General features: G+C 38.9%; 1 protein-coding gene across 1 annotated transcript; it reads right to left on the bottom strand.

The window, feature by feature from the left end:
- Positions 1–15714: 15714 nt before the first annotated feature.
- LOC115999436 lies at positions 15715–17160 on the bottom strand. The gene has a single exon (XM_031239286.1). The coding sequence runs from the start codon at positions 17158–17160 to the stop codon at positions 15715–15717; it is 1446 nt and encodes a 481-aa protein (XP_031095146.1).
- Positions 17161–17587: the final 427 nt, after the last annotated feature.

The raw sequence follows: 17587 nt of genomic DNA, 5'->3' as shown, positions 1-17587 counted from the left end.
TTTCTTGAGTCCATGCTCCACTTTCGTCTTTTGGTAAAAGTTACTCTTTTTATATTCCCATTATTCCTTGTTTGTAGGGAATCAGATCCCTTCAGCATTGGTGCACCTTTTGACCGTTTGTGGTGGAAATCTGACGTGTCATCCATTTCCGCCCATTTTGAAATCTTTACGTTCGGCACCTCTTCATTGTTCCATCTCCATGATATTCTTCTTCTCCATACTTTAAGTAAGGCCGTCATTCAGTTTTGTTGGAGAGTTGTTAGTGTATCGAGACCAAGGTTGATATCTTGATTGCTTGATGTCTCGAACTCAAATATCGAGAGGTCTATCTCTCGAACTCTGTTTATGTCTCGAACTGGATAACTGTATCGAGTGGTCCTACCTCTCGAACTCTGCTTATGTCTCGAGACTTAGTTGATGTCTCGCAGACCCTTATTCCTCCAGTGTTGTCCCATGCCTTCTTCTGATCTATCTATATGATTACAACACACGAGACTTCTAAGATGTTCAAACAAATTTACCTCAAGCTTAAATATTTTCCGAGTTGAGCTCAAAGTTACTCGGTTGTATTTTCGCTCTTGGTTTACTTGTCGAACTTACAGCGTTTTGCCTATGCGTCGAGACTCGGGGAATTTCTACTTAACAGTTGGTATCATCAAAACCTATTACATGATGTTCCTAACAGCAAGGGGACTAGTAGCAATATGGCTGAAGGCACTATGGCAGTTTCAGCCAGCAAGGCGTTTTAAGCCAGGGCCATAAAACTAGTGTTCCTCCCCAAGAAACTTCCCTAATTCATGTGTTGTCATATTTGAAGTAAAATCGTTTGGTTGATCTAAGAATATAGATTCACCTAAGGATAAGGCTTTAAAAAGGGTAAAACTATGAAAAGTTTTATGTACTTTAGGTGCTTTAAAATCCTTTTTGAAAAGGATGAACGGAGTATTAACTGAAAAAGTAAGAATATGCATAATCTATTTTTAAAAGGCACTAAATTCACCTAAAAGGCACTAAAACATGCATAATAAGCATATAATTCAGTCCTAAAAGGCTGAAATTCAGTCTTAATGAACATGCTTTTCAAAAGGCATAATTATAACAATCAAGTAATATAATTAGTGCAATAAAAAACATATATAGCATGCTTGGATTATGCATATTACGAACTCATACTTCACAATTAAATATTTAGATTCTAATACTGAATACAATTTAAACCGACTATTCAATATTAAAATTAAAATTAAAACAAATTTAAAAATTAATATTTGTTCAAAATTAAATAATAATTTTTAATATTGACTTCAATTAAACATTCAAATTGTGACACTTAATACAATTTAAACTGAATATTAAATATTAAAATGCAAACAAATTAAAAAAAAATAATAATAATTTGTTCACAATTGAATAGTAATTTTAATATGGAGTATAGACAAAATCTAATTGGATAACTTAATTGAAGAAGTCCAAATATGATGAAGAGTATAGTTAAAAAAAAATGAAATTAGCCCAAACCAACAGGCCCAAACTGAATTAAAATTTTTGTTTTTAAAGAAGCCCAGCTCTGGCCATATTTGGGCCAGACCCGGCCCAACCCAAACAAACTTCATCATCTTCTTCATTATGAGACCTAGCGCAGCAGAGTAATACGAAGATGATAGAGACGAAGCGTAGCAGCAGCCATCGCCGGTTATCTGGAGGAGGAGACGGGAGTAGTGTCGTCGCCGGAGAACCCAGCTCTGCCACCACCGCCCAGCTCCGCCTCGAACCAATGTCGCCGCACTCCGCCGCCCTCCACTGCGTTGCGAACCAGTCCGGTCGCATAAAGGAGGAGAGTCCGGCCTGAAGGAGAGAAGACAGCAGCAACCTCGTCGCCGAAGAAGACCGGCTCCGTTACCGCCGCCTGCTTCGTGTGCGTCCGTCGTCTCTCTGCTCTGCCGCGCCGTTGCTCAGCCGGACACTGCCGGAGCGCCATTGTTGAAGGTAATGAAAAAAAAAATTTTTTGTTTGAAGAATATCCAATTGAAATTTTCTGTTAATTATCTCCTAATGTCAAACAATTATGTCCAATTGTTTATTACTTCTGAATGTCAAACAATTATTGTCCAGCAGCCCAATGTACACAAAATATTATAATTGCATGCACAAGAAGATTTACATATTGTTAACTGAATTACACAGTAAAGTATAGAACATATGCAAATAGCGATGCAATTAAAAGAAAGAACTAGGCAGAGATTATACTGGAATCTGATACCAACTGTAAGCTTATAAATCACGTAATAACATAAACACGTGATATACGGATCTATTAAAATACTAACCTCCAGCCATAGCTTCCGGTTGATGAAGGTTGTGTAGTCTCGGGACTGTTGCAGAGTAACAGTATCGTTTCTCTCACTTTCTCAACCCTCTCTTTGATGGTGTAGAGAATGAATGTTCAAGCAGTGAGAGGACCAGTGGCTCTATTTATACTAACCATATGCCATCAATATGGTAATGTATCCCTTCCCCATTATACTTCCAATCACCATTATTATTTACCTTAATTGACAGAAGCTGATATGGAAGCTATGCACCATATAATTATATTACCTATATTATAATAATCTAATATTGGTAGTGTTACAACTATCACATAATCACATAATCCATACCTAAAATCTAAACATTATATAACAAAATAGCAATTCAAAGTTCAACATACTACTAAGTACTAATTGTGAGGTAAAGAACAATTGCAGCAAACAACAAAAGTGCAAAGTAGAGAACAATCTATAAATAAATCAAATAAAACATTTAAGAGAGATACTAGTGAGAATAGGAATTGAACGATGGAGATATCATCAAGGGGCTTATATTTACTTCTTCATTATTACTGTTATTGTCATCGTCGCCCCTAGTTCTATTTGTGATAGATAGCATGTGAACAAAGAGTCAATATTGGAAGCACAAAGAGTCAATATTGCCTCCACCGTGCTCGAACCCACAACCTCCCATATGAGGGAGTAACTTGGTGCCACTAAACCACAATGTCCTTGGCTGCAATTTTTAATTTATTACTTCTTTTTAAGAATGAGAATATTATTGCGCTCCTTGAGTTGAGAATGAGTGGCCATAATCTCTTGAAAATTTCACATTAGATTGACAATTGATTCTCGAGAAAAAGAAGTACTAACAGAATAGAAAAAGTTAGATATTAGCTCTTCATCCTCAACTCCAAGTGCCATGAGACAATCTTCTTTTGAACTTAGCTCAATTGGTTTGCTCACAAGGCAAAATAATGCAGTGTCATTTTCTGAGCTTTGACTTTCATCACTTGATGAAGACTCATTTGATTCTTCATCTTCGTTTGGTTCATTGCTTTCGGGAGCTTTCCTTTTGTCACGTTTGAATCTCCGTTCCTTATTTTCGATTTTATTTTGTGAAGATTCAAAGATTTCTTACCTTGATTTTTGCTCACAATTGGATACAGAAAGTTGATCTTGAAGTGTCCGAGTTTACGATAGTTGTAGCATAAATCTTTGATGTCTTCTTCTTTCTCTTCTCGTGGCTTCCATGATGTTGCATTTTGATTTCGCCGTGATGAATTTTTGTAGTCTCCTTTTCGCATAAATTTCTTGAATTTCTTAACAAGGAGAGCAAATTGTTCATCAGTCATAAAATCAATATTTTCTACTGACCTGGAAGTTGAAGGTTGTTCGGCCATCAAGGCAAGATTTCGTGCTTCATGATCTCTTCAATTTTGGCCTTCATTTCAAATTCACATGCCTTAAGATCACTAAATAATTTATTCGTTGATAGCGTTCTTAGATCTTGATGATCCCGCATGGCTGTGACCTTCATATCTCATGCAGATGGTAGTCCACATAGAACTTCAAGATTAATTTCCTTCTAACTAATGATCTTGCCAAGATCATTAACTTCTCAAAGAATTTTGATTATTATTGCTTCCACGTCCGAAATGCTTTCAGTTGATAGCATTTTAAAATCTTCAAAATTTTTCATGGCCATTTTGTTCATTGCCTTCTCCGATCTTGATGAGAGTTCCCAAATTTTCTTCGCGGTTGTGCATTTTTGAATTTTCGGGAAGATGGTATCATCTACGGCTTTGAAGAGAATATCTTTGTTAATGTTGTCAAGATTATTTCGTATTCTATCATTAGACGTCTACTCCGGTTTTGGCTTTTGTACGTAATGAGGAGCATCTGGTGATAGGACAAATGTTGTGTTAGCCTTCAATATTTCTATTAGGCCATTAGAAATGACTTCCCACATTTCATCGTGTAATGACGATAAATGTACCTACATGCGAACTTTCCAGTCATCAAATTTATCAAGTGAAAATAACAAAGTTTGTGCCAAATATTTCTTCATCTTTTCGTAAGATATTGAAAGAATTAATCCAATCACACACTTGTAAATTGGATCTGCCTAGCAGTCAAGAACAAGTTAACTCAATTAGAGAACGCGCTCTGATACCAATTGTTGGTCTCAAAAGACATAAAGTAAAGTCTAGAGGGGAGGGGGTGAATAGACTTTACACCAATTTGAAATTTTGCTAAGGCAATATTAAAACCAAAACACTTAACAATTTGCTAGTGTCGTGTGCACATCGGAATATAAATGATGTATTGTTCGTGATTTACTTGTAGATCATGCATGCAAAAACAAATAATGTAAAGCAATAAAGACAAAAGAATTTATAGTGGTTCGAAGGTGTATGTAATCCTTCTACTCTACTCCTATCTCCAGGAGGAATTCACTATATCCATCACTCCTTGGCTACAAAATACAATGAATTTCCATGATCTAGTGTTTTGATCACCAAGCACACACTAACCATGTCCCAACCAGTGCCTCCAGCACAGCAACCAGGATTTCACACTTCCTTGTGACAATCCTCTATCTACATTCTGGTAGAGAAACCACTTGTTTGAAAAACAAGATTTCTTTGCTTCCAACTTTGAGACTTCTTGATGGATGCTTCAAAGAATATCAAGTCTTTCTCAGATGAATATTAACACACTTGATTTTCACTTGAATATTTAGAATTTGTTCGCTTGCACTGCTTGTCGTAATTCTTGGTGTTGAGATGCTTCCAATCTTCATCTATTTATATGTATTTGAGAATTTGTCCGTTGGAAAAAAGAAAATCTCAATTTTGAATCGTTGTTAACTAGTCTCGTAGCCTTTTCAGTCTACAAGATAACTTTATAAACTTTATCTTATTTTTAATGTTGTGTGAGACATTAATAATGTTCCTACCGTCATGTTGAGCTCCAAGTCCACACAAAGGAAGTCTCCAATTTAATCTGATAAAGTCCGCGCCATCTGGTGAATTATCCTCCAAATATGTGCTTCAACCTTGGTTTTTTCTATTTTGGACTAATCACTTTGCAAATATAATTTGAGTGCATATTTCTTCTCCTATTGAAATATATATATGTGACTACTGCGTCCTTAATTTAATCTTGATTGGGATTTCTTGAAATTGCATCTCTAATTGAATTAGATTTCTTGAAATTACATCTCTAATTGAATTGGATTCCATAATTAAATTGCATCTCCAATTTAAAGCTTCGAAAACCTCAGCCCTTTGAATTGGATTCCATAAAATTAAATTGCATCTCCAATTTAATGCTTCGAAAACCTCATCCCTTTGAAACCACCTTTCTTATCTTAGCTCTTTTTAGCCCATGAAATCTCATATGTAGTCCAATGCCAACTTCATCTTGAAATTAATTTCGAATTTAATTTTTTAAAAACTTCTTCTCATATTTCAGCTCCTTAGATAATGTTGACTCCTTTCAAACTTTGTCTTGTAAAATGTAGAAAGTGAGATTTGATCCTTAAACTTGCAATAGTGATATTACGCTCCTAACCATTTCACCTATACAGTTTATTAGTTAGTAAAATATATTTCTTGATATATTCCTTTTCTTGATCCTCAAGTAGACTTCATGCAATGCATGCTTCAAATATTATTCAACACTTTGTACATACGTACGAAATTCGTGCTTGCAGGTGCCAGTGCACACGAGTCAAGCCTGAAGTTTGGGATTTGATTTGCATCCCCTGCGCACAAGAGAAAACCTCTATGCTATACAGTTCAATAAGCCTTAGAAAGGCTCTTATATAAATAGTGGTGCAAATCCACTTCCCAAACCAATGTGGGACAAAAGCTTACTTTAAAGCATTTCTCTCCATTTTTCTAACTCAAATGGGTCAACTTTGAGAACCAATTTCTCATTCATCTATTATCCGTTTTGTGCGTACAATATCCGTTTTGTGCGTACAATATATCAATCTCTTCATCTAACTACGAAGAACCCGAATCCACTTTGACCGGACTCAAATTAGAAGTGAACACACTTATATTTGTACCACAAAATAGCCACTAAAAATTTCATCTTATGTTATTGTTTTTCAATAATCCCCCACATTAATGAAAATTAATTTGCAGGGTTGTTTTGAAATCAGAAACAACTGTGTTCAACGGTCAATCCCTGCATAGGATAGGTAGGTGTTACCCTTTGAACCTTCCCTCGTGAATATATATTTACTCTACTAGGTGTATGGTAGAACGCGATGTCTCTAAACCGACTGCTATTTGTGTAGACGATGACATATCTTACACATGAACCTACCAACCTTGTTTTGTTCTCATGTGTGTGCCTGTTTTGGTTGTGAGTCACCGTACCTGGTTCTGCAATAGTTTATAAAGAAATGAGCCCTGTTCAATTCTCCTTTGAAGTGACCCTCACTTCTGTCTCACATAGGTGATTTTTTCCTGAGTATCCCAAATACTCAACATATGTCAATCGACCTTCGAATCATTAAAGCATCAATGTGCTAACCTCGTGCGGGAGCCACTGTTTTAACGAGGAGTGGTAGGGAGCCCGAGACCCCATAGTGATGCACTTCGTTCCATAATTTAGTTGTTCCATTGAACCTAGGTGCCAGCTAGGTTGGGTATCCACTATAGAACATTTATTGCAAGGGCTTTAGAGTCATTCATCGTGTCAACTTCTCTACAACTTCTTTGCTCAACCCTTTGGTTAAGCGGATCCGCTATATTCTCTTTTGACCTCACGTAGTCAACCGGGACAACACCAGCTGCGAGAAGTTGTCTAATGGTATTATGTCTATGACGTAAATGTCTAGACTTACCATTATACATATGAATCCGTACTCTCCCAATTGTGGCTTGACTATCACAATGCACACAGATTGGAGGTACAGGTCTTTCCCAACTAGGAATATCCTCTAGAAAATTGCGTAGCCACTCAGCCTCTTCACAACACTTATCCAAGGCAATCATCTCAGATTCCATCATGGACATGGCTATTACTGTTTGCTTGGAAGATTTCCACGCCACGGCTGCACTGGCTAGTGTAAACACATAACCACTCGTGGATTTAGAATCCTTAATGTCCAATATCCAGTTAGCGTCGCTATACCTTTCAAGTACAACTGGATATCTCGCATAGTGCAGTCCAAGGTCATGAGTATACCTTAAATATCTCATAACCCTAACTATTGCCTTCCAGTGCATATCACCAAGGTTACTCGTATACTTACTGAGTTTACTAATGAAGTAGTTTCTAGTGGTGAGGTGTAAAGTGTAAACGGAGAATGAATTTTCCGAGTGTCGTTCTCTTGAGGATGGCGAATTGGAGTCAAGTCAAATGTATGGTATTTGAGGAGGTTAGTCATCAGGAGTTACAAGAATTAGCATGATCAAAAGGTAACATGAATCGAGGTTTAAACGAATGAAAAACAAAGGTAAACAATTAACTAAAGCAAGGAGATGGATGCCTTCACTAGGTCTCATGCATGATGTCAACGAGAGTACCATAGAGGTAATGCAAACAAGCCTCATTCAAGGAAGCTTAAGGCACCTACACCAAGTGACGTCACGCTTGGACTCCCACATCCTCAGTCGGTTGGGCAATACGTCAAACATATGGTTTGCCACTCCTTCCGAGCCTCGTCCTCCCAAACAAAGGGCGGGAATGTGGTCGAGTAAGACTCGTGATGGTATGATATCTCACTACCACCACTTCCTTCCTCTTTGCTACCTATCCCAGCCAGTAATAGGCACAAATCTCTCCAACACATCAACATCACATGAATACTTGAAACCTAAGTTGCATTTATCAATCTAATGAAAGAATTTAAATCTAACATGCATGATCCCTAGCTTGGAGCATCCAATCTCCCAATTGAAATTAGCTATTCGTCATAAGGCGAAATTGAAATATGAAATCAAAAGAAATTGATATTCAAAAGCTAAATTGAAGAAAAAAATCACAATTGAAAATAAATTGAAATGCAATCCAATGTAATCTCTAGAAATTACCAAAGCAAGTAATCATCACAATCTTCTCAATCCTTCAAGTGACTTTCCTTCAATTTATAACCAAGAACAAGTAGGAAAACTAGATCTAACCTAGCTAAGATCTCTCTATTTTCTCTAAATCTAATCTAAGAATATGGGACCTCTCAAAATATATCCCTAGGTTTCCTTAAATAGCTTTTCTCTAACATAGCTTCACATATTCGCGCCTAGAGACAGATCCACGACCCCGTCCACGCGTGGAACAACTCGTGGATTCTTCACTTAACCAACTCCTCGCTCACTTCCACGCTTGTGGATGTGGGCGTGGAAGTCTCTAGATATATTCCACACCCCACTCCACGATGTGGAAGTAGACGTGGAAATACATTAATGCTCTGTTCTTCATTTGCTTCTTCATCCCTTCATAAATTTCCTTTAAACCTACAAAAAACCTTTCCAAACATGCCAAGTTATGGTGTTTTGCAATAGTTAGCACATTAGAGCACATATACCACGAATTGATCACAAAAGAACATCAAAGTATCACATTTTAGCCCCCAAGTAGACCCTTTTCTATAGGTATTTTTAGCACCTATCATTTACATACCGCAAAGGCAATATCAGGCCTAGTACAACCCATAAGACACATTAAACTACCAATCACCCGAGCATACTCTACTTCAGAAATACACTCTCCATGGTTTTTGGTTAGATGAACAATTGTATCAAACAGTGTCTTAACCAATTGATCATAATCCTTTTTAATATTCGCAAGGATTTTATCAACGTAATGAGATTGGCTTAACACGAGACCATAAGGTCTTTTGATGATCTTAATCCTGGGGATTAAATCAGGCAAACCCATATCCTTCATGTCAAATCTTGCATTTAACATGTTTTTGGTAGACTTGATCATCCGATCATTATTACGTACCAACGATGAGAATATCATCCCCATATAAACAAAGAATGACATATTCGTCTACCGTTTCCTTAACAGAGACACATTTGTCACTTTCGTTTATTTTAAATCCATTGGTTAACATCGCGTGGTCAAACTTCTAGTGCCATTGTTTAGGCGTTTATTTCAAACCATAAAGCGATTTAACCAACTTACATACTTTCTTTTCTTGGCCCGGAACCACAAACCCTTCGGATTGTTCCATACAGATTTCTTCATCTAACTCGCCATTTAAGAAAGCTGTTTTCACATACATTTGATGAACTTCTAAATCTCGCAACGCGACTATGGCAAGTATCATCCTAATAGAATTTATTCTCGTTACAGGAGAATACGTATCAAAGTAAATGAGGCCCTTGTGTTGCCTGTAACCCTTGATTACAAGTCTAGCCTTATACTTCTCGATGGAACCATTCAGTTTCATCTTCCTTTTAAAGACCCACTTGGATCCTAAGGGTTTACAACCCGGAGGAAGATCAAAAAGTTCCCAAGTGTGACTTTGTATGATAGAATCCACTTCACTTTTAATAGTCTCTTTCCACATTAGTCCTTCCATAGAAGTCACAGCTTCCACGTACGTTCGAGGCTCATTTTCTATCAAACAAGATAGAAAATCCGATTCATTTTCTATCAAACAAGTTAGAGTACTAAAATCATACTCTACCAAGTAGGTTAGAAAATTAGGACCAAATGATTTTTCAACTCTCACCCGCTTACTGCGTCTAGGCTCGAGCTCGGGTTCTTCCTCAGAAACCCCGCTATCATTATCCATAGCTTCATCAACTGTTCGTTTTGACGTACTCAGTCCCTTATTGGACCTACAAGGAAATACATTTTCAAAGAAAGATGCATTCCTTGATTCAATTATTAGTTTCTTATATACGTCCAGATTATGGGACTCGTGTACTAAGAACCGATAAACACTACTATTATGTGCATGACCAATAAAGATACAATCCACCGTCTGTGGACCTATCTTTATTTTTTAGGTGTTGGCACCAAAACTTTGGCAAGACGCCCCCACACTTTGAGGTATTCGTAGGAAGGTTTCCTACCTTTCCACAACTCATAAGGGATCATATCGAGCTTCTTGCAGAGTACCTTATTTAAAAGGTAAATACTTGTCAAAATCGCCTCACCCCACATACTTTGAGGTAAGCCCGAACTTATAAGCATAACATTCATAATCTCTTTCAATGTATTCTTACGTTCGGCAACACCGTTCGATTGAGGTGTGTAAGGCATCGTACGCTCGTGTATGATACCTACACTTACACAGAAGTCACCGATAGGTGCTTCGTACCCACCACCTCTATCGTTTATAACCTTTTTAATCTTTCGATTAAGCTGGTTTTCCACTTCATTCTTATAAAGAACGAATTTTTCCATGACTTCATCTTTGCTTGTCAGTAAATATACATAGCAATATCGTGTGCAATCGTCGATGAACATGATAAGGTATTTTTTACCACCTCTCGTTTGTATCGATCTAAAATCACACAAATCGCTATCAATTAATTTAAGTGGCTTAGTTTGCCTTTCAACCGATTTAAAAGGTGTTTTCGTTAGTTTTGGCTCAACACAAATTTCACACTTGTTATTTGTGTTAATTTGAAACGTAGGAATATAGTTCATGCTAATTAATCTACGCATAGAATTAAAATTAACATGACCTTGTCTACCATGCCACAAATTGGAAGACTCAAGCAAGTAAACAGAATTAACATTGCCTTTATTGATGATAACAGACATTACATTCAGATTAAAAAGCCTGTCAGTTACATACCCCTTACCAACAAACATTCCTAGTTTCGACAAAACTACTTTGTCTGACTCGAAAACCATTTTGGCGCCATGTTTGTTCAACAACGAGCCAAACACCGGATTCTTCCTTAGCTCCAGAACATACAGTACGTTATTCAAAGTTAATTCCTTCCTAGAAGTCATCTTCAGGATCACTTTGCCCATGCCCTCCACAGCGGACTGAGCAGAGTTTCCCATCCAGACCTTCTCGCCCTCAATGGTCTCAAAGGTACTGAACATCTCCCGATTGCAACACAAATGCCTGGTTGCACCGGTGTCGATGAACCACTCTCGCAGGTTAGAGCCCACGAGGTTCACCTCTGTGACCATAGCCGAAAGGCTAATCTCGGCCACCTTTTGGCTCACATCTCCAACCATGTTAGCTTCAAAACTCTTGTTCTTCTTCTTTGGAGCCTTGCACTCAGAAGGCTTGTGGCTAGGCTTACTACAATTGTAGCATTTACCTTGGAACTTGCCCTTAGTAATGCCACCTTTCGGGCCTAGCTTCTGCTTGTCCTTTTTCGCCATCGTGCTCCACCATGTTGGCTTTAGCGCCACCAACAATAGGACCTTTCCCATTAATCTTCCTGTTCCCCTCCTCAACTTTGAGTCGCTGGATCAGGTCCTCCAGGCTCATCGCCTTTCACTTGTGCTTCAGGTAGTTCTTGAAGTCCTTTCATCCTGGAGGCAGCAAGTGGTTTATGGACGCCACTTGAAAGGCTTCACTAATCACCATGCACTCGTCACAGATTTCGTCCAAGATCAATTGCAAATCTTCAACTTGACTTAGCACGATCTTTGAATCAACCATTTTAAAGTCGAGAAACCAGCCAACAATAAATTTCTTTGCTCCAGCATCCTCGCTTTTGTACTTGTGATCCAAAGCTTCCCGCAACGCCTTTGCTGTACCAATTTTACGATATACATCGTAAAGGGAATCGTACAACCCATTCAAGATGTACTTGCGGCAAAGGAAGTCCGAGTCCTTCTAATACCCAACCGCCATCATGGATTGAGGATCATGTTCCTCCAACTCAGGAACCCTCTCGTTCAAGAATCGTGACTGTAACACCCCGGACCTACCTTCCCGTACATCCGAGGGAGTTACTGCCACACCTAGAGAGAGAGTTCTATCATTCCGTGATAAACCTCACTCTAGGTGCACAGGCTAAAAGAAACTCTTCTAACCACAACAACCACCCAAAAATTGCTTACTCACTTATATACATGATGAGCACAAATGATGAGTGTAAGAAGGGTGTAATGTCGTTCCGCTGAGGATTGGTGTTATGGCACGAAACTGTGTGAATTACCAGGCACTAGAGTATATGAATTTGTAGAATCCAAGTAACAAAGACTGAATGATGTGGAATAAAAAAAAGCAACTGATTAAGGTGAAAGCTATGTGATAAAGGTATGGGCCAGATTAGGGAGATTGTAATCTTGATGTTCCAAACAACTCAGGATTAGGGAAAGAATAATTAACCAAGGGATATATGGGCAATGCACAAAAGAATTAGGCTAAAATTGCCCCACTGTCGTGATGCATCAATTATAACCTTAAATACCTAAGCATTGTAAGCCCCCAAAATTACCTCTACTTTCATAGCAGGAAAATCAGGTTGAAATTGGTAAGGCTCGAGGTCTCCATCCAACTTTTGTTGTAATGAATCCCTCTCCTAGACTAGCAATTAATTGTGGCCATCAATCAAGAACAAGTAGAAAGAAATCCCCAAATCAACATAAACCCTAGGTAAAAGATTCAATTCCTTTATGCAATTAATTACCAATTGAACATCAAGATTAACAATGGATCCCTAATCCAAACCCATAAACGAACTGCTCCCGCATGATGGGAGTAAACAAAACAAAGCAATAATTAATAACCATAAACATTGCAAGAAAGTAATAAAGGAAAAAGAGAACTTAACTGATAAAGAACAAATCCAATCTTCAATCTTTGATTCCAATCTTGAAATAAAATAATCTAATGTAAAACTAGTCTAAACTATGCTGGGGAAAATATAAACTAAAAACTAGGGTTCAGAACTCTGTAAGGGAACCTCCTCCAATTGTAGAGAATATGTCAAATATAAAGGAGGTAGCTGGGCCTTGGCCCATTAGGCAACTTCCAATTCTTTTCCCAGTTGTATTCTTCCTTGTAATTCCCTTTTCTTCCAGAATTTGTCCAAAATGTTTCAATATTCTTCCTTTGTTGTTCCTTGTAGATAATTCAGCACTTGGACAATATAACACACAAACAATTCCCAATTTCACTAGGATACAGAAAATAAGCACCAAAACAACTAAAATAAGGGGTGAATTATTGTACAAAATAGTATATATCAACTCCCCTACACTAGAACTTTTGCTTGTCCTCAAGCAATTACCAAGGACAATCCACCTTCCAAGCAATGAAACTGATCACACTTCCTCCCTGCACAACCAAACATACCACCAACCATCTCATACAACCTAACCTGCTTCAAGAATCATCTCAGAATCACAAGTGAGTTCCACTCTCAGGCCAATAACCGGGCACCTGAAATTAGGTAGATTAAACCCTGTATGCACATGTACTCAGTTAAGATTATGCAAGACTTGGCTTAAGATGAACTCCCATAGACATGCCCTTCATACTCACATAGATCACTCTAAAACTGCATGCTAAGATCAAATAGGACTTTATTTGGCTTGTAATGGGGCTAAGGGTGAGTGGCTAAACAAAGAAAGGGCATGGAAAAATAAACAAAAGAGAGAGAATTTCACAACTATTCACAACTAAACCTAGAAGAGACATGGAAAATATGAATCACAAGAGCAAAACATAATTGGAAAGACAAAAGTATTCTAAACTAGTGGGGGTGAAGACAATTATTCATCCTGATTAGCACTTTTATTCATCCTTCTTTTTCTTTCTTTTCACAAACTTTTTTTTCTTCACTTTTTTTTTCTTTTTCTTTTCAATTTTCTTTCAACCAACAAACCATTTCTTTCCTTCAATTCACAATAACCAATCAACTCCTTCACCACACCCCCACACTAGAACAAAGATAACAGGAATAACTCTATCAAGAATAAGCTCAAAAAGATAAATCTCCTCTAAATTAAAGAACAAATGCTACATTCTCTCTAAGGGTGGATGGAAAATATATGGCTTAGGGCTAAGGGTCAAATAATGGGTTAACAAGAAAAACAACATAAAGAACGGGGCTAAGTGCCTTTGCACTTATTAAACAAAAACAAGGCTCAAAGGGGACAGCTAGGGAAAATAAATGTAACACAGGGTAGGTTTAAAGGCTTGGGCTAACAACAATGGCCTAAATCACTTCAAAGCATGCAAATTCTAGACTTCACTATGAGAGCACTGAGACAAGCTATGACAGAACAAATATCACTGGAATCCCACATAAGCCTTCACTAGCAATGCATAACACACAGGGGGAACATTTATGTTAGAGGTTAACCCAACTATTGGCAAGAGACTGAATTAAACGTTAGAGGTTAACCCAACTATTGGCAAGAGACTGAATTAAACACAAGCTCAACACCCAACTATTGGCAAGAGACTGAATTAAACACAAGCTCAACCTTGAATCATCCGCAAGAGACTGAATTAAACACAAGCTCAACCTTGAATCATCCCTGACAAGCTGAATTAAACACAAGCTCAACCTTGAATCATCCCTGACAAGCTAGGTTGCACAAGAACCACCAAAACCAAACCACAAACCAGCAGGAAGTAAAGCGGTCACAGCCACAACACAAGGAAAGCACATTACCTTTAGTTGCAAATTGAGTCCTTCAAGCAAACTACATCCAAAATTAATCAGAAATAGTACCCCCCCATACTTAAACTGGACATCGTCCCTGATGGACAAACAAGGCCTCACGAACTAGAAAAAACGAACTAGAAAACATAACATTTTTTTTTATACTTTTTTTTTTTTTTTTTGCAAATCTTACGGCCTCGTATCACGGCCTGGGTCACGGCCGGGATGTGGCCCGTGACCCAGAGCCCTCTAAACGCTCTCGGTACTGGAATTTCTGGGGAAGTATCACGGGCAGGGTCACGGCCGGGATGGTGGCCGTGACCTAGAGCCCTCGTTTGGCCTGTAGACACTGGAAATTCTGGAGTGGGGTCACGGCCTGGGTCACGGCCAGGATGTAGCCCGTGACCCAGAGCCCTGCTTTGCGCTGTTCCGCTGAAAAACGACGCCTCAGCATCACGGCCGGGGTCACGGCCGTGAGCCTGGCCGTGATCCCGGCTCCTCTTTGCGCACTTCTGTTCTTTTCGCGCCCATGTTCGGTTTCACCTGCAAGTTAGTCCAAAATATACCCTAAAACACTTCTAAAATGTTTTAAAGCCTAACCTCTTCAATTCTAACCATTCCCAACTCTCTCAAGGGTACAAGAAAGCAAATCTCACACCAAAACAACCCCAGAGAACACCCTATAAACAAAGAAAAATCCCTAATATACTCCGAACTAAAATAAAAAGAAAAATGCAGTAAAATAAAGTGCAAAAAGTAAAGGATAACATGGGGTGCCTCCCATGAAGCGCTAAGTTTAATGTCGTCAGCTCGACTCAACCTCATGGATATCAGGTAGGATTGTGGACCACGCGATCCGGTGGCCTTTTGAACTTAGACAGCTCCCTCATCCATCTTTTGTAGAAACCACCAGAACCAGAGAACTTTTTCTTTTGTTTCAGCACACTTGACAGTTCAGGGGATCCAGGATCAATAGGGGAATCATGAAAATCCCCTAACTCAATCTTTTTACTCTCAGCAATGCCATTACCCAGCCCTTCTATCAAGTAACATTCATCAACATACGAGGGCTGGTGTTTCGTCATTTTGAATATGTCAAACTCAATCTTGTTCTCAGCCACCTCCCTCACTAGTTTTCCTCTTCTCACATCAATAAGTGCACCAGCAGTAGCTAGAAAAGGTCTACCAAGTATAATAGTAACCTTGGCATCCTCCTCTATATCCAGTACAACAAAATCCCCTGGTATAAAATACTGATCAATCATGACCGGGACATCCTCTAGAACTCCCACCGGACGCTTTATGGAGCGATCCGCCATCTGTAGGGTCATAGAAGTGGGCTTTGGTGTTCCCAGGTTGAGTCTCTTACATAAAGAATATGGCATAAGACTAACACTGGCACCCAGATCGCACAGAGCACCACCAACTACAAATCCACCAATGATGCAAGGGATGAAAAAACTACCTGGGTCTTTCAGCTTAGGAGGAAGTTTATGTTGAAGAACTGCACAGGTCAAGGCTCCTTCGCTCAGATCCACCACCGCACTCTTCTCTGGCTTTTTCTTATTGCCCAAATCCACCACCGCACTCTTCTCTGGCTTTTTCTTATTGCCCAAAATATTCTCCGCACTCTTCTCTGGCTTTTTCTTATTGCCCAAAATATTCTTCAGAAACTTCTTGTACGATGGAATCTGACCCAAAATATTCTTCAGAAACTTCTTGTACGATGGAATCTGACTGATTGCTTCAACAAAAGGCATGGAGATCTCCAGCTTATCCAACATCTTATAGAACTTGCTCTCTCTATCAGACTCCTTTGATTTCCACAACCTCTGTGGATATGGTAACAGGTTGTAAGGTATAACCGAGTCATCTTCCTTCTTGTTCTTCCTTTCATGCTTCTTACATGGAGCACTCTCATTCTTCTCAGGAACTTTCTCCTTAACACTATCTCCCTGCACCACAGGCTCCTCCTCACTATCATCAAGAACATCCTCAACCTGAACACCCTCATCCTTCTTATCAGCTTTCTCAGGCACTGGATCATTCGAAGGAAAAGGGGGGTCCTTCAGAGCTAATCCACTTCTAGTGGTGATTGCATTCACTTGGTACCTTGGATTTTCTATGCTTGCTGGCAGTCTACCATTCGAAGATAAAGGTTGATTAGAAAACTGATTACCTCCTCCTTGTTGCTGAGCCTTGAGACCATCTATTTCTGCTTGCAGTTTGCCAAAAAGCTGAAGATGTTCTGCTTGTAGCTTGCCAAATTGAGCCATCATAGTGTTCATGAGAAGCTGTATATCAACATCCTGAGATGGTCTAGAGGAACCTTAACCCTGAGTGGTCCCAAAATTCTGATTCCCTTGCTGGAACTGCCCTTGAGGTACATTCTGGTTATTCTGCCCAAAATTCTGATTGTTTCTCCACAGGATTTGGTTTTCACCCCTATTCCCTTGGTTACCATGAAATCCTAGTGGATTGTTTCTCACTTGATTTCCCTGATTGTTCCAAGAGGGAACAACCCGATTCCTTCCTTGCTGCTGATAGCTCCCATAACCTTGCCCCTGGCCTTGTGGTCTAGAATAACCAATGAGATCAACTTGCTCCACATTAGGCTGAGGAACTTGGTTACCGAAGTCTAACAAAGGACATGTCTGAGCTACATGATTTCCACCACATGTTGCACAACAGGCTACAAGAGGT

Source organism: Ipomoea triloba, chromosome 12 (assembly GCF_003576645.1).
Source record: "Ipomoea triloba cultivar NCNSP0323 chromosome 12, ASM357664v1".
Lineage (NCBI taxonomy): Eukaryota > Viridiplantae > Streptophyta > Magnoliopsida > Solanales > Convolvulaceae > Ipomoea > Ipomoea triloba.
The sequence above is the reverse complement of the archived record's forward strand: the minus strand, read 5'-3'. Positions and strand labels throughout refer to the sequence as shown.

What these genes read in the sequence shown, in the direction of transcription:
- LOC115999436 (XM_031239286.1), bottom strand. Translation starts at nt 17,160, where the DNA reads ATGGCTCAATTTGGCAAGCTACAAGCAGAACATCTTCAGCTTTTTGGC.